Source organism: Phocoena sinus, chromosome 14 (genome assembly GCF_008692025.1).
Source record: "Phocoena sinus isolate mPhoSin1 chromosome 14, mPhoSin1.pri, whole genome shotgun sequence".
Lineage (NCBI taxonomy): Eukaryota > Metazoa > Chordata > Mammalia > Artiodactyla > Phocoenidae > Phocoena > Phocoena sinus.
Genome location: NC_045776.1, coordinates 79,940,881 through 79,966,211, shown reverse-complemented (window position 1 = coordinate 79,966,211; position 25,331 = coordinate 79,940,881). Strand labels below are relative to the sequence as shown.

Sequence of the window (25,331 nt, the reverse complement as noted above, 5' to 3'; positions counted from 1 at the left end):
TCCATGGTTGCTGAGATATGTAGTGAAAGATGGGAGGGAGCCTCATGGGGGAGCGACCAGGCTGATCTCACTGGACCCCATGGATCATTCTTAACATCACACAAAGAAAGACAAGCAGACATGTGTGCCCTCTAATGTCATGGACTACTAAGTAGGCAACACATCCTGGGGAGTATTCTCATCAAGAGAAGTTGAATATGAGTGTACCGATGGCCCTGGCTTTAACTGCCAGTTTCCAGGAAACATGGGGGACAGAGAAATGTGTTAAATGATGTCACAAGGATACAATCAACCAAGTCCAGAATGTGGGAAATTCTACAGGGACATTGTGATCCAGTTTCTTAAACCAATAAATACTATTAAAAAAAAAGTCAGTGATTATAGATTGAGACATACCAACTAAATCAGTGTATGAACCTTGGTTGGATTCTGAGTCAGACAAATCAAGTGTAAAGAGGTGTTATGGGGACAACTGGAGAAAGTTGAACAAAAACATGGTATTAGATAATGTTAAGGAGTTACTGTTAATTTTTGGGGTGTGATGAAGGTATTATGGTCATGGTTTTTAAAAAGTCCTTATCTGTTAGAGCAGTGGTTCTTAACTGGAGGCAATTTGGCAGTGTCTGGAGGCATTTTTGGTTGCCATGACTTGCAGTGGCATTGGTATATCTAGTGGGTAGAGGTCAGGGACGCTGCTAAACACCCTACCATACACATGGCAGCCCTCTACAACAAAGCATTCTGTAATCTGGATGTCGGTGGTGCCACAGTTGAGAAACCCTAAGTTAGGGATATCTGCTGCAGTAACTGTGGGTGAAATTATGACGTCTGGGGTTTGCTTTTTTGGTGGGGGGGGGGTTTTACGTTTTTATTCATCTGAATATATATTCTAATAATTCTTTCAACTTAGTCTGTGGTTGATAAATCTCTTGAATCTCTGAATGTTAAAAAGATATTTATTTTACCCTGTCACTTGAATGCTCATTTAGCCATTGGCACTTAGGTTCAAAATGATCGATGGTAGAGAACAGGTAGGAACATTTTTTCTGTTTTCTTCATAGACACATTTCAAGCACCTGGAACCATGACTGAAAAATCATAGTTCCTCCATTATAATTTTTTGATGAATGAGTGACTGTTTCATCATTGCTTTTTATGAGCATTGTGTATGAGTTAGCTATGGATATCTTTATTCTTTTACCTTGTGCTCCATCTAGCATGTACAAATACATGTATTTGCTTTTTTTTTTTTTTTTAATTTATTTATTTATTTATTTTTGGCCACGTTGGGTCTTCATTCCTGTGCATGGGCTTTCTCTAGTTGTGGCGAGCAGGGGCTACTCTTCCTTGCAGTGCGCGGGCTTCTCATTGTGGTGGCTTCTCTTGTTCTGGAGCACGGGCTCTAGGCACCTGGGCTTCAGTAGTTGTGGCATGCGGGCTCTAGAGCGCAGGCTCAGTAGTTGTGGCACGTGGGCTCTAGAGCGTAGGCTCAGTAGTTGTGGCGCACGGGCTTAGTTGCTCCGCAGCATGTGGGATCTTCCCCAACCAGGGCTCGAACCCGTGTCACTTGCATTGGCAGGCAGATTCTTAACCACTGTGCAACCAGGGAAGCCCTGTTTGCTTGTTTTTATTGTAGTTTTTTTTTTTTTTTTTTTTTTTTATTTTTTTTAGGAACTGTTTAGAGCTGTATACCTAGGTCTTTGTATTCTTTCCATTCAGCACTTGGATGGTACTTTTCACATGAAACATATCTTTCTTCCCCTGTGGAAAATAATTTTTTGTTGTTTCTTTGATAACTTGCTATTTTGGGGTTTGCTTTTAATAATCGGCGCACGTGCAAATAAAATAGGGGTGGGGATGATATGAAACGAGAATGTTACAAGCTGTTGAGGCATGCAGGAGTTCATTTTACTCCCGTACCACTTTGGTGCATGCGAAAATTTTCATAATAAAAACTTAAATTTAAAAAATGTTGGAGGAAAAAAACAACCCCCCCCACCCCCGCAAATGTTGGAGGAAAGGATACCACAGAGGTCTTGAAGGTAGAAAAGAATGAATCTAATCTGATGTGTCCTTAAGTGTAGGTAATTCAAGGGGGAAGGTGCTGGAAGGGAAAGTTGTTGGGGTCTAGAGTGAGCAGGTCCCGGGAAACGGAAGCCCATGAACTATTGTTCAAGTGTGCTCTGAGGGCCTCCACCTGCGCCCCACACTGGATGTATCCACACCCAGCTTTGCAGAGAAATACGGTCGTGACTAGTTGCAGTTTGAAAAGATTCTCTTTGAGTGTTTCCATCCTATGTAGGTGTTTCCCAGGTCGCTGTTTACCTAGACCAAAAGGGAGGGGGGAAAAACAAAGTGACACTATGACGTTAGAAGGCTGGTGGAAGTGTTATCCAGAATTGAGAGGAAGCATCCCTAAAAGTATAATTCTGTGGGAAAACATAAAACTCTATATTAACCAAAAACTCTATATTAAGCAGCCTGTAGAAACATGACTTCTGAGAATGGCGAGATTCAGACAGCACACAACTCCATCGAGATTTTGTATCTGCCCCCAGAGAGGAAACCTGCTTAGTTGTTGGCAGCCAAGCCCTGGCATCCTTGAGATTGATGGATGGAAGCATCCTTTAGTAATGCTAAAACTTCCTTATTCCTTTGGAGACACCATTGTGAAAATTGATCACCAGCCAAATCAACATTACCTTAAAGTCTTTTTATGGCTCTTTTGGGAAGCAAAGACGTGGGATAATTTTTTGTTTACTCAAGTCTATTGGAAACTGGATCCGATTTGTCTTCTTTTTGCATTTCATATACAGTGGGCTGTTTGGACAAGTTATACCTGCCCACTTCCTACGCGGAGGGGAGAAAGTCAAGGGCTTGCATGAGGCTCAGGAGATATAATCTGTTCTCATGGGCTCAATTACTTATATGTATTTAGTAGCTAGCTCTACTTGCCTTTCCCCTAATTTATTCTCTTGGTTCATTCCCATGAGATCTCCGATGTTGTATATCTCGCTTTTTCTATTGCAACCTTTTTCTCGTGCAGTTGTTCCTATTGTAAGAGTCGGTCATTGATATTCCTAAAATCTCTGCTCTTGCATCAGTTGTCACATTTTGTGCCATGCCTCATGTTAATCCACGTCCTCTCCCTTTCTGTTATCACTTCCTTAGTATAGAATTTGTCATGTTAACTATTGTAGACTTGTCCTTTAGCAGTTCCTAGCATCGACCTCTTTCTACCATCACTGTTGAAGTGATCTTATCAGTCTCAGGCACTCACACCAGCCCAGCACTCTTAAACGCTCTCTAATAATCCCTTCTGTCAATCCAATCTAGGATTTCCCCCCTTCAAGGTCCAGCCAGGATTTCACTTGCATTTACTTCCCAGCCTCATTACCCACAGCTTTCTTGGGCTACTGTTCCCTGGCTTTTCTAAAGTAGCACTCATTCCCACTCCAGCCCGTGAAGACATCTTTTAACTAACTCTCGAGATTCAATCACCTCCATGACACAGGAACACACAAAACTCAGTGTATCCCCATCGGCAACACACGATGGCCATCATTCTGTTTACACACTCTCCACTTTTCACAGCCTCATCTTGACCTCTAAACGACACAAACAGCCTCCTCTTCACTTGTTTTGCAGTTCTGTCTTCATCATGTAGATAAGTGCGATCATATTGCTGCCTCAGATTTTAATGAACTAGAAGACAGCTAATATTTAGGTAGTCTTTCTTTTAGATTTGAACGTAGCATCTAATTAATCAGTTGGGTACTTTTTATTTATTTTTTAAGGTGTGGAACACCATGGTAGATAGAATGAACTTGAAAATGTTTTTGATTTAATATCATTGAGTGCCCACTGCGTTCCAGGCACTGTCCTGATTCATGATATCACACGGTATTTATTCACGTGCCTTTGTCTTTTCTGACACTATGTTGTCTGTTATTCATCTTCTAACTCTGCCACACACAACCCAGCACTAGTGTCCATAACCCATAGTGATGATTGAACATCATGGGAGTTTTATGAGCTATGTCTAGGTTCAGGTTTTTGTTTTTGTTTTTAATGTGCCAATTCTTCATGACTAAATTGGGTACTCTGAGTTCCTTGAAGTGGTGTATGGCATGAATTATCCCATTAGGTCTAAGAAATTATCCCACATCTAAGGTTCTTGTTGTTGATTCATTCCTTTCACAATATAGATATGAACCCTTGAATCAGGACAGATGGGTACTGTTCTAGGTGTTAGGTGTATAATGGTGAACACAGCGTCGACTTTCGCCTCATGGAGATCGTGTTACCGCGGGGAAAGCAGATGATCAACCCTAGACCAAAATTAGAAAAATCTTTTGCGTTTTTAATATTCATGTTTGGTATGTCGAGAAGTTAAAAGTTTGAATGGGAAAAATGGAGCTCAGTGGAGCGTGTTAGAAAGAAGTAGGGCCAAGAGGATGAATCCATTTGTCTCTCCTTTCCTTGTTTTTTTTTTTTTTCCTTCGTGAATAGTTTTGAAGACAATACATTCCGCACCCACCCCCAAGCTTCTAATGAATGTCAGGATTTTAAAAAGGAGAGAATTTATAGGCGGGAGATTAACTACAGTTCTTAAAATAGCTCTTTGTTTCTGAAAACCTTGTTCTGCCATCTATCTTATAAGTGGGGGGCGAGGGGGACCCTCCAGAATGTACTTGTATAGCCCCTGTCACTGAGGAAAATGTGCCCTGATGTGACCTCAAGCATAGGCTGATTTATTTAAAATGTATATAGGGAAAGGTTTTTTCCTTTTTTTTTTTTCGTGGCTTTTTACTAATGAACAGATCTTAATGTATGACTTCTTATTTGTCATTATTGAATGTAGTGAGCATGTTGGGGAGGTGAGATGGTGATTTCATTATACTCTATCAGGAAACATTAATATAGGCACTCATTAACATATTTTTCAGACAGAACAATATCTACTTCTAAAGCCTCTTCATTTAACTCAAACATCCAGTAACTTCTTCATGGCCTGTATTATGCCAGGTGCACTCTTTGCAAGAGCCATTTTCTAGTCGTTTAATTATATATCTTTTTTTTTTTTAACATCTTTATTGGAGTATAATTGCTTTACAATGGTGTGTTAGTTTCTGCTTTATAACAAAGTGAATCAGTTATACATATACATATATCCCCATATTTCTTCCCTCTTGCGTCTCCCTCCCTCCCACCCTCCCTATCCCACCCTTCTAGCTGGTCACAAAGCACCGAGCCGATCTCCCTGTGCTATGCGGCTGCTTCCCACTAGCTATCTATTTTACGTTTGGTAGTGTATGTATGTCCATGCCACTCTCTCACTTTGTCCCAGTTTACCCTTCTCCCTCCCCATATCCTCAAGTCCATTCTCTAGTAGGTCTACATCTTTATTCCCGTCTTGCCCCTAGGTTCTTCATGACCTTTTTTTTTTTTAAATTAGATTCCATATATATGTGTTAGCATACAGTATTTGTTTTTCTCTTTCTGACTTACTTCACTCTGTATGACAGACTCTAGGTCATCCACCTCACTACAAATAACTCAATTTCGTTTCTTTTTATGGCTGAGTAATATTCCATTGTATATATGTGCCACATCTTCTTTATCCATTCATCTGTTGATGGACACTTAGGTTGCTTCCATGTCCTGGCTATTGTAAATAGAGCTGCAATGAACATATTGGTACATGACTCTTTTTGAATTATGGTTTTCTCAGGGTATATGCCCCGTAGTGGGATTGCTGGGTCACACGGTTGTTCTATTCATAGTTTTTTAAGGAACCTCCATACTGTTCTCAATAGTGGCTGTATCAATTTACATTCCCACTAACAGTGCAAGAGTGTTTCCTTTTCTCCACACCCTCTCCAGCATTTATTGTTTCTAGATTTTTTGATGATGGCCATTCTGACTAGTGTGAGATGATATCTCATTGTAGTTTTTTTTTTTAACATCTTTATTGGAGTATAATTGCTTTACAATGGTGTGTTAGTTTCTGCTTTATAACAAAATGAATCAGTTATACATATACATGTGTTCCCATATCTCTCCCCTCTTAGGTCTCCCTTCCTCCCACCCTCCCTGTCGCACCCCTCTAGGTGGTCACAAACCACCGAGCTGATATCCCTGTGCTATGCGGCTGCTTTCCACTAGCTATCTATTTTACACTTGGTAGTGTATATATGTCCATGCCACTCTCTCACTTTGTCACAGCTTACCCTTCCCCCTCCCCCATATCCTCAGGTCCATTCTCTAGTAGGTCTGTGTCTTTATTCCATCTTGCCCCTAGTTTCTTCATGACCTTTTTATTTTTTTTCCCTTAGATTCCATATATATGTGTTAGCATACGGTATTTGTTTTTCTCTTTCTGACTTATTTCACTCTGTATGACAGACTGTGGGTCCATCCACCTCACTACAAATAACTCAATTTCGTTTCTTTTTATGGCTGAGTAATATTCCATTGTATATATGTGCCACATCTTCTTTATCCATTCATCCGACGATGGACACTTCGGTTGCTTCCATGCCCTGGCTATTGTAAATAGAGCTGCAGTGAACATTTTGGTACATGACTCTTTGAATTACGGTTTTCTCAGTGTATATGCCCAGTAGTGGGATTGCTGGGTCGTATGGTAGTTCTATTTGTAGTTTTTTAAGGAATCTCCATACTGTTCTCAATAGTGGCTGTATCAATTTACATTCCCACTAACAGTGCAAGAGTGTTTCCTTTTCTCCACACCCTCTCCAGCATTTATTGTTTCTAGATTTTTTTTTTTTTTTTTGCAGTACGCGGGCCTCTCACCGCTGCGGCCTCTCCCGTTGCGGAGCACAGTCTCCGGACGCGCAGGCCCAGCGGCCATGGCCCACGGGCCCAGCCGCTCCGCGCCATGCGGGACCCCCCCCGGACCGGGGCACGAACCCGCGCCCCCTGCATCGGCAGGCGGACTCCCAACCACTGCGCCACCAGGGGAAGCCCTGTTTCTAGATTTTTTGATGATGGCCATTCTGACTGATGTGAGATGATATCTCATTGTAGTTTTGATTTGCATTTCTCTAATGATTAATAATATTGAGCATTCTTTCATGTGTTTGTTGGCAACCTGTATATCTTCTTTGGAGAAATGTCTATTTAGGTCTTCTGCCCATTTTTGGATTGGGTTGTTTGTTTTTAGTTATTGAGCTGCATGAGCTGCTTGAAAATCTTGGAGATTAATCCTTTGTTGTTTCATTTGCAAATATTTTCTCCCATTCTGAGAGTTGTCTTTTGGTCTTGTTTATGGTTTCCTTTGCTGTGCAAAAGCTTTGAAGTTTCATTAGGTCCCATTTGTTTATTTTTGTTTTTATTTCCATTCCTCTAGGAGGTGGGTCAAAAAGGATCTTGCTGTGATTTATGTCGTAGAGTGTTCTGCCTATGTTTTCCTCTAAGAGTTTGATAGTGTCTGGCCTTACATTTAGGTGTTTAATCCATTTTGAGTTTATTTTTTGTGTATGGTGTTAGGGAGTGTTCTAATTTCATATTTTTACATGTACCTGTCCAATTTTCCCAGCACCACTTATTGAAGAGGCTGTCTTTTCTCCACTGTATATTCTTGCCTCCTTTATCAAAGATAAGGTCACCATATGTACGTGGGTTTATCTCTGGGCTTTCTATCCTGTTCCATTGATCTATATTTCTGTGTTTGTGCCAGTACCGTACTGTCTTGATTACTGTAGCTTTGTAGTATAGTCTGAAGTCAGGGAGCCTGATTCCTCCAGCTCTTTTTTTTCGTTCTCAAGATTGCTTTGGCTCTTTGGGGTCTTTTGTGTTTCCATACAAATTGTGAAATTTTTTGTTCCAGTTCTGTGAAAAATGCCATTGGTAGTTTGATAGGGATTGCATTGAATCTGTAGATTGCTTTGGGTAATATAGTCATTTTCACAGTGTTGCTTTTTCCAATCCAAGAACATGGTATATCTCTCCATCTGTTTGCATCATCTTTAATTTCTTTCATCAGTGTCTTATAATTTTCTGCATACAGGTCTTTTGTCTCCTTATGTAGGTTTATTCCTAGATATTTTATTCTTTTTGTTGGCAGTGGTAAATGGGAGTGTTTTCTTAATTTCACTTTCAGGTTTTTCATCATTAGTGTATAGGAATGCCAGAGATTTCTGTGCATTAATTTTGTGTCCTGCTACTTTACCAAATTCATTGATTAGCTCTAGTAGTTTTCTGATAGCATCTTTAGGATTCTCTATGTAGAGCATCATGTCATCTGCAAACAGTGACAGCTTTACTTCTTCTTTTCTGATTTGGATTCCTTTTTCTTCTCTGATTGCTGTGGCTAAAACTTCCAAAACTATGTTGAATAATAGTGGTGAGAATGGGCAACCTTGTCTTGTTCCTTATCTTAGTAGAAATGGTTTCAGTTTTTCACCATTGAGAATGATGTTGGCTGTGGGTTTGTCATATATGGCCTTTATTATGTTGAGGAAAGTTCTCTCTATGCCTACTTTCTGCAGGGTTTTTATCATAAATGGGTGTTGAATTTTGTCGAAAGCTTTCTCTGCATCTGTTGAGACGATCATATGGTTTTTCTCCTTCAGTTTGTTAATATGATGTATCATGTTGATTGATTAGCATATATTGAAGAATCCTTGCATTCCTGGGTTAAACCCCACTTGATCATGGTGTATGATCCTTTTCATGTGCTGTTGGATTCTGTTTGCTAGTATTTTGTTGAGGATTTTTGCACCTATGTTCATCAGTGATATTGACCTGTAGTTTTCTTTCTTTGTGACATCTTTGTCTGGTTTTGGTATCAGGGTGATGGTGGCCTCGTAGAATGAGTTTGGGAGTGTTCCTCCCTCTGCTATGTTTTGGAAGAGTTTGAGAAGGATTAGGTGTTAGCTCTTCTCTAAATGTTTGATAGAATTCGCCTGTGAAGCCATCTGGTCCTGGGCTTTTGTTTGTTGGAAGATTTTTAACCACAGTTTCAATTTCAGTGCTTGTGATTGGTCTGTTCATATTTTCTATTTCTTCCTGGTTCAGTCTCGGCAGGTTGTGCATTTCTAAGAATTTGTCCATTTCTTCCAGGTTGTCCATTTTACTGGCATAGAGTCGCTTGTAGTAATCTCTCATGATCCTTTGTATTTCTGCAGTGTCAGTTGTTACTTCTCCTTTTTCATTTCTAATTCTATTGATTTGAGTCTTCTCCCTTTTTTTCTTGATGAGTCTGGCTAATGGTTTATCAATTTTGATTATCTTAAAGAACCAGCTTTTAGTTTTATTGATCTTTTTTATCGTTTCCTTCATTTCTTTTTCATTTATTTCTGATCTGATTTTTATGATTTCTTTCCTGCTGCTAACTTTGGGTTTTTTTTTGTTCTTATTTCTCTAATTGCTTTAGGTGCAAGGTTAGGTTGTTTATTTGAGATGTTTCCTGTTTATTAAGGTAGGAATATATTGCTATAAACTTCCCTCTTAGAACTGCTTTTGCTGCATCCTGTAGGTTTTGGGTCCTCGTGTCTCCATTGTCATTTGTTTCTAGGTATTTTTTGATTTCTTCAGTGATCACTTGGTTATTAAGTTGTGATTGTTTAGCCTCCATATGTTTGTATTTTTTATAGATCTTTTCCTGTAATTGATATCTAGTCTCATAGCGTTGTGGTCAGAAAAGATACTTGTTACGATTTCAGTTTTCTTAAATTTACCAAGGCTTGATTTGTGACCCAAGATATCTATCCTGGAGAATGTTCCATGAGCACTTGAGAAAAATGTGTGTTCTGTTGTTTTTGAATGGAATGTCCTATAAATATCAATTAAGTCCATCTTGTTTAATGTGTCATTTAAAGCTTGTGTTTCCTTATTTATTTTCAATTTGGATGATCTGTCCATTGGTGAAAGTGGGGTGTTAAAGTCCCTTACTATGATTGTGTTATTGTCGATTTCCCCTTTTATGGCTGTTAGTATTATGTATTGAGGTGCTCCTATGTTGGGTGCATAAATATTTACAGTTGTTACATCTTCTTCTTGGATCGATCCCTTGATCATTATGTAGTGTCCTTCTTTGTCTCTTTCAGTCTGTATGTGTCCTGAGGTCTGAAGTGGGTTTCTTATAGACAGCATATATATGGGTCTTGTTCTTGTATCCATTCAGCCAGTCTGTGTGTTTTGGTGGGAGCATTTAATCCATTTACATTTAAGGTAATTATCGATATGTATGTTCCTATTCCCATTTTCTTAATTGTTTTGGGTTTGTTATCTATTCAGCATGTATTTATTATGCACCTGCTATGTGCCTGACACTATGCTATGTTCTTAGGTGCATTGAATACCTCCATCAACGTAGATGCAAATCCAGTTGTTTCAGTGACCTACTAATATCTTTTTTAAAGCAAAAAACAAGAAAAAGTCATGTTTTATGAGGATCAGAAAAGGGACTTTTTCCATAAGGTACAAGAAAGAGGAGAATTAATCCCCCAAGATAGATGTGGTCACATAGTTGATAATCTTTAGATTATATAATCCTTTAAAATGTGGCATCCAGATTTTGAGCTAGTTCTCTATTCTCTTTCCAGTGCTCATATTAGAGGTACATTGAACCTTCTCATTCTCTGTCTCCTGTCTCTTTGTCTCTGTGTATTGCATTCTGTATCAGCACTTCTCCAACTGCAGTGTGCTCACAGATCACCTGGGGATCTTTTTGGAATGTAGGTGCTGATTCAGTGGGCATGGTGTAGGGCCTGCCATTCTGTATTTCTAAGCAACTCCCTGGCGATGCTGTTGATGCTGCAAGTCTACAGATCACACCTTGTGAAGCATGGTTCTATGTGATTTCCTCAGATCTATCCACTAGTTCATCAGCTTTCTCTTTAGCTGTGTCTAGTCTGTTTAATGCACCCAGTGAGTTTTAAACTTTAAATTCAGCAATCATGTTTTTCATTTTTAAAAGTTCCATTTGGTTCCTTTCAAATGTGCTTTGTCTTTTCTCCAGAGTATCTTGTTCTTTTATTAGAATTTCTACTCATTTACCTTGATCATGAATGAAAATTTATTTTATGGTCCATTTTAGATTGTTCTCTTATCTGCAGTTTTTTGGGGGCTAATTCTCCCACTTTTGTATCTGCTGATGCTCCTTTGTGGTAGTTTGGGTGGTTCCTTTTTTCTTGTTATGTGTAGTTGTTGGTTTTTACTTTTTATTGTGAACTCATTTCTAGTTGGGAGTGTGTGTGTGTTGGGGGGGAGTGAGGGAGGGAGGGAGGGAGGAAGAGAAGGAGTCTTGTGTGCCCTGGGTTGTGAACGTGGTCCTACAGACTTTTCTCCACTTACATCTGCCAGTGCCCTAAGGGATCCTGGACCAATATTGCTGATAATTTCTTGGCTTGTAGTTCCCTCACCATGTAGGATACTGTAACCACAGACACCCTACCTGGGGCTACAGTTTTAATAGCTGCCCTGTTTCTCTTCTAAAGGGCTCTGGACAAGGGTGAGCATCCATCACTTTCTCTTAGATTGAGGATTTCCACTTCCCCCACTTCTCTTTGGCTTGAGGCTGTGGCTCTTTTCCCTGACCAAATGTGGCCCCTAGAAGCCCCTCTTTTCAGAGTTTCCCATTGTACCCAACTGACTACCTGTCTAGAGGCTCTGACATTCTTAGCTTTTCATCTGTCCTGTGAGTGTCTCGCTTATTACCAGCTGGGGCATTTCATGTTGACTTCTCCCTCTTATTGAAGATTACCTGGCCCTTTATCTTATCTCGACTACATGGGCTAGCTTTGAGTGTGATGGAGTTTTAAAGAGGGATCATATTTATAGTACGGAATTTCTCAGTAATAGTTATTTCACAGAGGGTGGCTCCTGCCCCTATATTAATCATACTCCTCACTCAGAAATGGAATTCTATTTCAGTCTCCCAAAGATAAATTAGTATATAGTGGAAAGGGAATTAAACTTCTGCTAAGAATGAAATGGTACGATTAACAAACATCCACGTGAGTGTCTGTGTCTTGTGCAGGAAAGAATACTCAACACAGACTCTGCTGTATCTCACTAGCCTTCTAACTGCAGGATCTGTCATAAACATCTGTCATGTGGGCAATAACAGCAGCAGGTAGTCTTTTTTTTTTTTCATCGATCTTTATTGGAGTATAATTGCTTCACAATACTGTGTTAGTTTCTGTTGCACAACAAAGCAAATCCCCTCCCTCTTGGGTCTCCTTCCCATTCTGCCTATCCCACCCCTCTAGGTCATCCGCAAAGCACGGAGTCAGTCTCCCTTTGCTATGCTGCTGCTTCCCACCAGCCAACTGTTTTACATTCCGTAGTGTAAACATGTCTATGCTGCTCTCACTTTGCCCCAGCTTCTCCCTCCCACCCCAAGTCCTCAAGTCCATTCTCTATGTCTGCCTCTTTATTCCTGCTCTAATAGCAAGTAATCTTTATGGAGTGTTTACTGTATGCTAAGAGCTGTACCAGTAAGCACTTTATATAGATTTCTTTCATTTAAACCTCCCAGCAGCCCTTTGAGGAAATTATCTGTATGTTGAAACTGAGGCTCAGAGAGGTTAAGGCACTTTCCCAAGGTCACAGTGCTGGTAAGTGGCGGAGCTGTGGTTTGAACCCACTTAGTCAAAGTATGTGCCACCAGCCATGATGCTTCCATATTAATATCATCTGCAAATCTCTTTCCATACATTTCCTCAGTCTTTACCTGAGTTTCCTTATTTTGGGATGGGAAACTTCTCTTTTTTATCCTCGTGAAGTATAATTTCCATTAAAAGGTGTTTTTTTTGCTTATAAAAAGATATTGGGTAATTGAAATCTGATTGGATTTGAGCCCATGTTGATGGAAAGTACACATGGGAGGTGGGCTGAAGCATTCAATGTAATTTTTCTTTCCATCAACTAATTTTTAACACGTTAAGCAAGTAGATTCTGACACTAACAGGGAAGATTTAAATTCTCTTGAGAGCTTCGAGGTGTTAAATAATTTTCGGCAAGTGTACATTTTACGTTTTTCAGTCTCCTACCACATCTCAACGCACCTGAGTTCTGAGAATGTTCTTTTTTGCATTTCCCGGGAGCTGCCAGACCTCCTCATTCTGGCTTCATCTCCTGCCGCTCCACATCCCTTCACCTTTGTCTCCTTCCTGATGCTGCCTGCTGCTTCCGATGTTGTTGTTGTCATTGGGGAACTTTGGAAACAGCCAGATTCTTTGGAGTCCATAAGCGGAAAATAGACTGCTGCTCCTATCTGGCACACAGCTTTTGTGCAGAAAGCAAGGAGTTAAAAAAGAAGCCTGGGCTGGGAAGCGCTGTGACAACTGTCCTAGGGGGCGCTCTCCAGAGCTCTGGCCGTGACTCATGGTGCTCTGTCACTCAGATGAGCACTGGCCCCTGCCACGCAGGTGGCCAGGCGGGGTTGCCGCCAGACCACACACGCACAGAGTGGCGAGCATGAAGCCTGCACTGCGGGGGATGTGATGCCCGGCTCTCCAGCTTACCCGGCCCACCTACCACAGACGCCTCAGCCCGCAGCCATGGTAACACTTCTGGCTGGCTATACCCCTGGGAGCCCACCACAGAGGGCGGCTTCCTGGTGACCGATGAATGAGTGTCCAACTCCCTGACCAAGAGAGCTTAGTAGGTCCGCAGGAAGTGGAGAAGATGTAAGACGTCCTTAGCCAGGAGTCATGCCTTAATGAGGTAGGACGCAGCCATCCATCCACACCATCAGTGCACAGGGGTGCCGTACATCATCGGGAAGAACTTTATCTGGCTGGCATTTCGTTATGCTGATTAAACTGCGGCGGATTCAGGGGCATGATCGAGCTGGGGAGGAGGGATGATGAACTAAAAAAAAAAAAAAAAAAAAAAAAAGTGGTACATAAGTGCTCCGAGTATACTCATCCGGATATGAATGGGCTAGACTGCAGAGCTATCCTAACATGAGTTACATGCCTCCCAAACTCTCTCTCCTGTTCATTTCTCTCACTCCAGTTAATCCACGAAATGTAGAAATTCCATCTTATCCCAGTGATTAGCACTAAATATTAATAATTTGGACCTGTCTGGAAGAGGAAATAAAAAGGTTTAGGTCATCTGGTACACCAGCACCAGCCATCTGATGCTCTGTAGCATCATTCTGGAAATATCAGGAATGAGTGGCTTGCTCAAACGAGTTCCCCAAGTGCTTTTCGTTCTACCAAGTGACCTGTTTGAGTTTACCCTTCAGTTTACCCCAGCAGGGAAGGCAGCCCGTCTGCGGGTTGGTGGCCATGTTGGCAGGGAAGGGGTTAATCTCTTGTTGCTGTAAGAGCCGAGCAGAGGCTGGGTCTGCCTGTGTGTGAGCTAGATTGAAAGCAGGCGCTGCAGTGCCATCGGGAACGCTGAAGGAGTGAGACGATTTTCTTCTCCGCAACAGTGTTGAATCCGTCTGAATTTTTCTCCCCCCCCACCCCTTCTTGTTTTTTTTTAACCAGCTCCTCCCCCCTTCGTTCCCACCCTCAAGTCTGATGATGACACCTCCAATTTTGATGAACCAGAGAAGAATTCGTGGGTTTCATCCTCTCTGTGCCAGCTGAACCCCTCAGGTTTCTCAGGAGAAGAACTGCCGTTTGTGGGGTTTTCGTATAGCAAGGCACTGGGAATTCTTGGTAGATCTGAGTAAGTGAAATTTTGACTTTTCTAAGGGACCTGCATCGATGCAAGGCATAGAGCCCAAAGGTGGCGGCGGTGGCAGTGGCAGCCCGGGGGGAGTGCAGTGGAGGAAAGCTGTTAACCAGCTTGCGTTTGGAAGGCAGTTGACCTGGTTGGGCTTTGGGAGGGGTAGACTGTTCATATTCTCATTTTGCTGTGTTGAAGGTACCTCTTCCTGTCCATAGCATCATAATTGTCAGTCGGGTACTTTGGGTTAGTTTTTCAGTCTTTGGTCTTCTTTAGAGGGGAGGAGATAGTGGGAGATACCTAGCAGTGCAGAGCCTTGGTGAAGGGAGGAACGTGCAGGGTTAAGATGAGCTGTCTATCTATTTTTCCATCTGTGTAGCCCTCTATCTCTCAGGTGGGTGGATGGAGGTTGCTCTCTTGGCAGTATTGAAAGAATCCTAAAATCCGTTTCTCACGAGCTAAAGGCTTCCCGATGGGGTTACCTGAGCTGCAAGTGGCTGTACCAGAGCTCTAACGGAGAGATGGTACTTGGCTCAGCTCAAAGTCTGCTGCAAGACTGGGGAATCCGGCAGCTGAGCCTCTGAGCCGGCAAAGCACTGGCAGCCAGAGAGAGCCCCGTTACTGTGAGCCACCAGGAGGGAGTATGATGTAGCCGAGTCATTGATTCACAGAAACTGGGCTTCACAAGGGAAAAAACAAACCGGGAGACTAGAAAATGGAAGTATAAATATTACTGTAAACCTCTTGACATGATCAGTCTTTCTCCATTCTTGAAAAAGCTAAAGAAAAACGCATTAGTACGGCACTTGGGACTTGGGGATGGGGTTGGGCGGGGGGAGGTCCCTGGCTTCCAGCCTCCTGGAATTTCTCTAAAATGCAGTAGCCTCTGTGGATGTCAGAGCTCAGTGTCTTGCTTCGTTCTCCTGATCCAATGACATTCTGCGTTCAGAGGTTCAAGTTCCCTGGGAAGGTCTTGGACTGGCTGTGTTATTCCCCCGATGCCACAGCTCCCTCACTTGGAGCCTCTCGGGGTAATGTTGGGTGATCGGTCGCTGCCCACTTAGAAAACAAGCAGAATTTGATCTTCCCTTGGCAGCATTTAGTCCTGGTTTGTTGTGCTCGTAGCTCAGATATTGAATTGAGGGGATGTCATGTAGGTTCTTGGATAGTGTCTCCCCATGGGTGCTATTTTGACAGTAATGTTCCTGGAAAGATTTCAGACAACTGGGGGGAACTGGGCACTTGATGGGAGGTAACGTTGTGGGCTGCGATAGAATTTGAGAGAGCTGTTTGTGTTGCAAGAGACCGAGGGGACCCTTCTTTCCTGTCTCCCTGGGGGCTGGGATTAAAATTGGGGGTTGGATTTTGGTGGTGTTGGCTGTACCTTTCGGGCTAATTTGCTCTGCATCCCCAAAGCAATCTAGATAATGGGAGGAGAGGCAGAAAGCTCACTAGCTGTTGAATGTGCCATCAGATGGATTTGAAATGGCCCAGCAGGGCTGGGAGGTTTTGTACCAGCATCAAAGAGCAGGGCAGAATTGGAGGCCCAATGTTAAAGGATGCATGGTTAGTGGGCAGCTTAACCTTGACACACACAGCACAGTGAAGGTCACCTGTCGGACTGGACAGAGGTGCGTGGAGAGTTCTAGTTCTGATTAGCAGTGGGCGAGCTGGCTCAGAATGAAAGCTTGCTTGGGGTGCTAATCAATGATCTGAAAAACCAGGAAGGACGTGAGGGAATAAGATTTCAGGGGCAAAGGCAGAATGATGTGAGGGCTCTCAGGCATTGCAATTAATCTGAAGCAGTGTGTGATTAATTGCTTATTTTTCAGGAAGACTGTAATTGCATCTTTCTGCTTCTCACAGAAAGCTCAGGGCGCTCTCCGATAGGGGCCTCTCAGTATTAAGGCCCAGGCACTCGATAAATATTTGTTGTTTTAATTTACTCATGATCCTTTCCCCCTAGATTGTGTTTATATTGCTCACTGTATTGGAAGATATGCTGTTTTACCTTTGGTAGTTCAAAATATATCTCTAGAGCATAAAATGAGCTTCTGTTCATGCTCCAACAGAATGCTTAAGATTCTCATAAAAAAGAAAAAAAAGTCCATGCAAACAAAACCATGTATTTTTTATGTGGAAGATGGAATTGAAGTATACCTGTCTTTGGGTGGGAGAGCTTTAATTGCCCTTTCCGTGGCAATTTGGGGTTGGAATCAGAATGATCTCCTTTCATCTTATATCTTACAATGTGATCTTGCTGTTAGATTTGTTTATTCTGCCAGGGACAGCCCTATGGGTGAAACCTCCAACATCATTTTGGAAATTCACCCCACCTGTTGGATGTAGGTGACCCTGGACGTATTGGATCATCATTGTTTAGAAATTCAATAGAAAAGATGCAGTGATGAAATTACTCAGAAGCCCCTGCAGTTTTGTAAACATATAGTTAACAAAATTCATTTGGAGATTGGGGGGAATTTTCTGGGACGCCACCATCGCCACCAGGGACCTGGTATTTCTGAGTTTCTACTTCTCCCCTCCCTGTTTCAGCATCACAGGTTTTTATTTACACACATTGATTACCTGTACTGTTACTCACTCTTTACACCACAAAGGAAATTACAGATGCTGCTCTACTGCGTTGGAAAAAACTGACCCCAGATCTGTTACCAGTGAACAGAATTAAATGTTCAGAGGTGGAGCTGAATGAAAAGAGTTTTCACAGAGACTGGCAGTGAGAATGATTTTAATTGTTGCATTTGCTCATCACTTTTTAGGATTCTTTTTTGGGACCCCAGACTATTTTTAAGCCAGCCATTGAATGCGTCATTTTAGGTTTCACAGGAATCTTGATCTCAGCATTCTGTGTCTGAGATGTAGTGGGAATTCCTTGCAGCTTGAGTTGGAGGGCATGGGAGAGATCCTACAGAATAGTTTTGGTCATCTTTGGGGTGGGATGATGGCAGAGTTAGTGCAAATCTGGTGCCTCTTTCTTTTTAACCAACAATGACCCAAACTAAATCCCTAAGCTCTGGATGCCTGGGTGTTGCTCTGAGCCTCTGTTGGCTTGAATTTTACACTGGTGGGATAGTAACAGAAATCAGTGTGTTAAAAGTTTAAAAATATAATGGATCCTGGCCCTCCTCCCTCCTCTTTCAGCGTGGGGTACATTTTTTTTAGGTCCCTCTCCTTCTTCCTAGAAGCAGTGCATCTCTGCAAACCTTCAGTATAAACTCCAGAAGGAAAAAGCCATTTGGTTTTATATTTTGTGTTAGTTTTTACGCATGCTGGTTTTATGCTTTTGGAGACGCTGGCAATCTTAGAGGACCAATGGGATTTCGATGAGACTGGAATCTGTGGGATGACAGTGTCTGAATAGGCTATATTTAGCCCCCCTGTTGGGGGCTTTCTCTTTTGACTCAGGGCTTTTTCCTTTCCTTTTGGGTGGATCTGAAAATTTATTCTTGGAACCAGCCATCCAAACACTGTGACTGTGGAAGAGTGAAAAATGGCTTCCACCAATGCCTTTCCAGACTTTCAGAGAACCAGTTTCGGGTGCCTCTTCCTTGCTCTACTGAAGCCTCTTTGCATATGTCAGTTTCCTCAACTGCAAGGTGAGGTAATAATGATACTTGCCTCTTAGGGCTGTTTTGAGGATTATGTGAAATACGTAAAGCACTTGTTCTAGTCCCTGGCACATGGAAAAGTCACACGGAACGTCCACTGTTACTATTTTTGTTATTACCACTACACTAGTCTCTATATGCATGGTGTCCTTCTATATATGTGAAGAAGATATGGAAAGAACTCAGCAATAATTAAATAGCCCAAAGTCATGCCAGACCAGAAACCCAGCTCCCCAGGCCCTGAGAACTTTCCGCTAGTGATGCTTGAACATCCTGATCCACTACAAGTTCATGTGCAGCCTCCAGATCCCTGTAGCTTAAAGGTGGTTGTTGGGTGGAGTGGACTGGGGGCCAGAATTTGAAGGCCCAGTCCCAGAGTGGGTTCCTTCCCATCCAGTTAAACACGTATATGTGTGAAATACTTCATGGGACACAAAGCAAACACCCTGACTGCAGAATATCGTGTAAACATTGGATGTCTAAGTGCTTTAGGAGAGGTGGGAGGGGAAGGCAAAAAATCTGACATGGGGGCACTTAATGGGTAATGCCAATTCCAAGTTCTTGCCAAAGTACAGTGATCACCTTTGTTGGAATATGTCTGTTTCCCCACGTCGGCTGTGATCTCAAAGGCAGGGCTGGGTCTTATTCACCCTGGTTTTCCTGGAGCACAGGACATTATAGACCCTCAGAAAACACAGGTGTTGGAACTGAGTTTATAAGTGGACTAATGGAAGGTAGAATATTTGCCTCAACTTCTTAGAAGACAGTGGATTTGGATGAGTGGAGAGGCACATAGAATTTCAGGTGGGCAGGGAGATAAGAGCAGCTTATCCTTGCAGGGTACTGACTCTGTACCAGGCTCTGATCCAATCACTTTACACAGGTTAACTCACTTAAACTGCACAACAGCTCCCAAGGAAGGTACCGTCGTCATTCCCATTTTACAAGTGAGGAAACGGAGGCGCAGAGAGAGCCTAAGCAACTTGCCCAAGGTCACATGGCTCCCGGCGGCTCAGCCAGGACTTGAACCCAGGCAAGTTGGCTCCAGGGTCTCTCAGCCACTGTGCTAGGCTGCCAAATAAATGCCACAGGCAAGAGAAATGGGCACATTTATGTGGGGTCCCCAGGTTCACATGCTTTTCAGAAGCAGAGGCCCATCATGGGCAGTGACTGAGCAGTGGGGTGGGGCAGGGTGGGATGAGAGCTGACGGCGGTGGAAAGGCTGGGCTTGTTTTCAGCCTCTGCAAGTTTATTGAGTAGGTGGACTGTGTAGCTCTTGGATGTTTCTGCCTTCTTCCTCTTTTCATTTAGAGGCTCTCACTTTGTGTGTGTGTGTACATGAACACATGCATACACACTCTCTCCCCAAGAGTTTTCATTTGCTTGAGTGTAAGCTTGGCGAGGACAGGGGACTGCATTGACCTTGCCCTCCACTATCCCTTCAGGCCTATCATAGACAAGCCACTCAGTAAGCACTGGGTGAATCGATTCAAGTCATTTTTATGGCCGCAGCTCTCAATTTGTTGACGAGTCTGAGACCTGTGTCTGTTGATGTCTACATTTTGTACTTCACTGCTTCCCACCGTCCATGCCGGGAGGACTTATTCCAGTGGAAGATGGCCTGAACTCTCCCATCAGTCCTTCTTACTTTTCACTGAAATACTTGGGGTTGGGGGGGTGATCTTCCCTTAAAAACTCTGTTCCTTTCCACCTCCAGCCCAAGGCTGTCTGTCATTGTGCGCACTGCCTACAGATCCCTATGGCAAACAGCCTCACCTGTGTTTTGATTGTTTGAACAGTAGCAGAATCTGCTCTGGTTCCCAAAGGTATGCATCGTCTGTGCCTCCCAAATCAGTTACAAAACCTTCCCCAGCTCCTGCCTATGGACACTGCCCTAAAGTGCCCTGTGCTGTTTCCACTCCACAGTCATCCCGACCAGGTGCCTAAGACTCGCCTCTGTATCTTGTGGGGTTTTCTCCTCTTGCTCAATTTCTTCTCTAAGTCAAGCACATCTTGTTCTTCTTGCCTTATTCTGTTCTCTATTTAGACTGTGTGTGCTTGCCTTGCAGGCCTGGCAGGACCATTCTGCCGCCTTCTCATTTGTCTTAAAGGTACCTTTAGGAAATCTGATCCAAGCGCTACCAGCCCAGTCCTGAGGATTAGGCTCCAGAAGATCTGCCTTTTTTTGCTGGTCTACACATGCTGATTCGCATGGTTGCCTCGGATCCCTTAAGAAGACAGTAATTGACTAACTGGTGCTGTATGTTCCCAATCTCGGTGCCAGTTTGGCAAGTGTCCCTTCCCCTAAGTGAAATTCTCTCGGTTCTCTCTGTTTTACTTGTCTTGAGTCTCCTGACCTCTCTCACCTTCCTTTCTCTGACGAACTTCCTGAAAGAATAGCCTACCCTCAATGCCTCTTTTCCAACCTCTCCAACTCTATGAAAATCACTGTCTCAGAAGCCACGGATTCCACCCAGCCACTGTGTTTAGTGGTTGCCACCCCACCACATGATACCATTAGTTGCCATGTGTGTCTTGAAACTTTCTCCTTTCTTCTCTTCCATGTTATGGAAACTTGGTTTTCCCTCCTTCCTCTCTGACTGTTGTTCTCCCTGTTCCGTGTCTGTTTCAGGCCGCCCTTGAGATGTTGCACCATCCCCTAAAGCTCCACCTTAGTTGTTTTTTTAGCCTGTTCGGGGTGATCTCATTGAGTCCATTGACTGTAACTCTCACTTCCCCATGGCCTTCCTCCCCGCATGGCCTTCCTCCCATTATGCCCTGCTCATCATCACCAGAATGTCCTGCTAGCGTCTCTCCATCCCTGTTCCCAGCACAGACTCACTTGCTCACTCAGTAAGCCACTCGGTGCCAGTTTAGTTTTCCTCATTTCATTTAAGAAACTACCACTTTCTCTACCTTTCTAGGCAAGAAAACAGAGTCATCTTAAACTATTTTTCATCTCCCCCACCATCTCATCAGTTGCCGAGTTTTCGAAGTTGTGCCTCTTGCGTGTATGCCCGGTTTTCTGTCCTCACCGCCACCCCTCATTGAGTTTTGGACTGCTGCAGTAGCCTCCTGACTGATTCATCTGCCTCCCGTTTTCCCCGGTCTAATCCATTCTCTACAGAGGGTGGAATTCTCCCAAAGCACATGTTGGATGATGTCATTTTCCTGCTCAGCCCTTCAGTAGCATCACGATGTGCACAGAATTAATGACCACTCCTGAGCTGGGTGTTCAACCCTGATGTGCCAAGACCCCAGCCTGCCTTCTCACTCACCCCTCCTCCTTGTGCCCTGTGTCTGGCCCAGCTGCTCAGCGCTCATCGAGGTTGGGGATGGTGTCTTCCACCCTTTGCATGCAGCGGGGCCTTGCCTCTGGCAGGCCTTCAGTGAACATTTGTCAGATTGAACTAGAAGTGGCCAGGGATTATTCCAATTCTTCTGCACAGTTTATACAGCTGCTCATGGACGCTGTCGTCTCTTGAGTACTTCCTGTGCGCCCAGCACTGTGCCGAATGCCCCTTCACGTGCGTTGTCTCATTAAGTCGTCACAATCTCACCATAACTGTATGAGGTAGCTGGTATTATCCTCATTTTACAGAGGAGGACTCTGAGGCTCAGCAAGGTTAGGTTACTTGCCTGAGGTTTTGCAGATAGTAACAGATCTGAGACTTAGACCCATAGCCTGGACCACTACACTGCCCTGCCTCTAACAATCCTGACTCTGCTAGACTGTGCAGGATCGACGGACTAGCCTAATAATAAAGGCGAAAGAGATGACTTTACTGAGAGCTCACTGTACCAGACGCTATTCTAAGGGCTTGATGAACATTCTTATTTAATCCCAGTGGTAACCCGTTGTTTTACAGATAAGGAAACCGATCAAGAAGCTTGGGTTACTTCTTTTGTTTTTTTTTTTAAGGAACATTTATTTATTTATTGGCTGCGTTGGGTCTTCGTTGCTGCACGCGGGCTTTCTCAAGTTGCGGCTAGTGGGGGCTACTCTTCGTTGCAGTGCGCAGGCGGTGGCTTCTCTTGTTGTGGAGCACGGGCTCTAGGAATGCAGGCTTCAGTAGTTGTGGCACGTGGGCTCAGTAGTTGTGGCTCGCGGGTTCTAGATTGCAGGCCCAGTAGTTGTGGCACACGGGCTTAGTTGCTCCACGGCACGTGGGATCTTCCTGGACCCCAGGGCTCAAACTCGTGTCCCCTGAATTGGCAGGCAGATTCTTAACCACTGCGTCACCAGGGAAGCCCGCTTGGGTTACTTCTTAAGTTCACTCACCATGCATGTGGCAGTCGATGGCCAACTTTTCCAGCTTTTAACTTTAGAGCTGATACAAGCATTCTTTGTTTTGGGGGACAGAATGTTGCAAGTCTAGGCTTTGGGACCAGGCAGATGTAGGTTCAAGTCAAGGCTCCCTGCCTCACTAGCTGTGCGAACAAGGCACTTGACCTCTCAGCATCACTTCCCTTACGTATAAAGTGGGGGTTATTCGTGCCGACCTGCTGGGTTTATCGTGGGGTCACGCAGAGCATGTAGTGTTAGTGCCGGGAGCAGAGTGAGTGTTCATTTCATATTTGTTGTTGTTATTTAGGGGTGAAGATGGGCCCAGGGGTGCTTTTGAGTCTCTTTTCTTCCCCGCTCCTCTTTATAAAGACATCTTGCTGGTTTCTGCCCATTGAGAGAATCAGGCTCCGTGGGGGTGCCTGACAGATTTCCTAATGTCTCTGTCCAATTTTTTACTCAGAATGGAGTCTGTGATGTGTTGGTTGGCTATACCTTCTATAAAACACACTGCAGGCTCCTGATAGGACCTAGTTCCAGCGGGGTCTGGAACTCGGTGCTGGGGGAGGTGGACGTGCGCTGTGGCCAGCATGGAGGTCACGCACTCCCACCCACCCTCCAGTGCTTGAGCGTCCCCTGGGTGGGACAGCATGTGTGTCGTCGTGACAGTGCCATCCAGAACCAATACTGAGCATTTCCCGTGTGAGGGCCAGAGCGCTTTCTCAAGTCAGCATTGATTCAGCTCACTTCTTATTTTGGATCTCTTTGTCCCACTGTGACCTTTAAACTGAGACTGCCTGGGGCACAGAAGTGCTTGGCACATTCATTCATTCGTTCATTGTAAAACATGTAGTTCTAAGCCTTGTGGCATGACTGAGCAAGATAGATAAGGTCCCTGCCCTTGGGAAGCTAACATTCCGTGCAGGGAGACAGAGGATAAGTAAGTTCATGGGTAAGACATTTTTCAGATGGTGGGAAGTGCTCTGAAGAAATCTGAACCTGGGTGGGCAATGGCTGGGAACCAGCACTTTAGTCCCTGAGGCCGGCACTAGCCCATGGGTGTCCAGTGGGTGTCCAGAAAGCACGTTGGAGTAGCCAGAGCTTCCGGATGCACGGGGGAAGTGGTCCGAGAAGAGGTAGGCAGGGCCTTTGGTTTTGGATTTTGCTCTGTTTGCAATGAGCAGGAAGCCTTTGCAGGATTTTGAGTAGGGACGTGGAGGGTCTGGTTCTCATGGTACAGAGAGGCCCTCTGATCACGGTGTGGTGGACAGCAGGATGACAAGAGTCGGCTTCAGGGAGATGGGTTAAGTTACTGCAGCCATCCAGGCAAGAGGTGGTGGTATACCAGTGAAATTTACCTGCGAAGCTAGGCACTGGCTTAGAGGTGGGGACTGTATTAGAAATCACGTAACTATACTTTTATTAATAGCGTGAGTTTTAATACATGATTCTTGAGTCATTCCAAAGCATATGTTCTAATTCAGCTGGAGACCACTGCTCTGTGTGTGTGTGTATGTGGTGTGTGTGTGGGTTGGCAAGGAGGTGCCCCAAAGCTAGCTAGATTCAGAAGCTTTTTAGAAGAGCGGTATATTTGGGGTAGTAGTCCCCCCTTACCTTCTGGGAACACGTCCCAAGACCCCCAATGGATGCTTGAAACAATGTGTAGTGCCGAACCCTCTCTATATACTTTTTTCCCTATACATACCTATGATTAAGTTTAATTTATAAATTAGACACAGTAAGAGGGTATCAGAATTGCCACATCACTACTCTTGGGCTTTGGGGCCATTATTAAGTATAATAAGGTTTACTTGAACACAGGCGCTGCGATGTTTCGACAGTCAATCCGATAACTGTATCTTGGCTCGCCGGTAGCGTATACAGCGTGGATAGGCTATATAAAGGGATGAATAACGTCCCAGGTGGGACAGAGCAGGGCAGCGCAAGATTTCATCATGCTGCTCAGATCGGTGGCTCAATTGAAAGCTTATAAATTGTTTATTTCTAGAATTTTCCATGTAATAGTTTTGGGCCACAGTTGACCATGAGTATATGAAACCATGGAAAGTGAAACTGTGGATCAGCGGGGACTACTGTATCTCCAAGTGTTCATGATGGACACCAGTGTGTATTTTTAAACGGGCTTATAAAGTTAGTTCATAAATTTCAGAATGCTCAGTCTTAAAAGCCAATATATTTTTGGAACAGAATGCTGATGAGTGTTTTATTTTTTGCACCATATTACATCTTGCGCTTGCATGTATTTTTAGTGCCGTTGGCCACAATTAAGGTAGAGCTCTCAACTGAGCTAATTTCGATTCCCTCATTTTAGCCTCCAGTATCCATTCTTGGTTATCTCAAGAATATCTGTGATTTGTGATCGATGTGATCTGTGATGTGGAGGCATGTCTTGCAGGCTTGGGATTCTCTTCCTAAGGAAATAAATGGATGGCTTGATGCTTAAGCATGATCTTAGTTATTACCGCAGTGATAGAGAGAACTCAGCACATATACCTTCTTTTAGGTTGGAAAAACAGATTGTATTCTCTTTTGATATGACGTATTCTGTTGATAGCTTTATTAAGGAAATTGTTTTTGAGTTATGGGAGTTATTTATGGACATTGAAAAAACTGCATCTCGTCATTTTTCCTTAAACGTTGAGGTTACATGTAAAAGCAATTTTTAGGTCACATCGAACACATTTTAAGAAAACGTTCTTTCTGCTGCAGCAGTAACGACCAAGCCCCACATTCCC

At 43.5% G+C, this 25,331-nt stretch overlaps 1 protein-coding gene across 8 annotated transcripts in view; it reads left to right on the top strand.

Moving 5' to 3' along the window:
• The window catches only part of CIT (citron rho-interacting serine/threonine kinase), a 173,994-nt gene that overhangs the window by 55,962 nt on the left and 92,701 nt on the right, over positions 1-25,331 (top strand). For all 8 annotated transcript variants that reach the window (XM_032654115.1, XM_032654114.1, XM_032654113.1 and 5 more), the window contains exon 10: positions 14,478-14,661. In XM_032654115.1, coding sequence (XP_032510006.1) covers positions 14,478-14,661 — 184 coding nt within the window. The remainder of the gene's footprint in view (positions 1-14,477; positions 14,662-25,331) is intronic.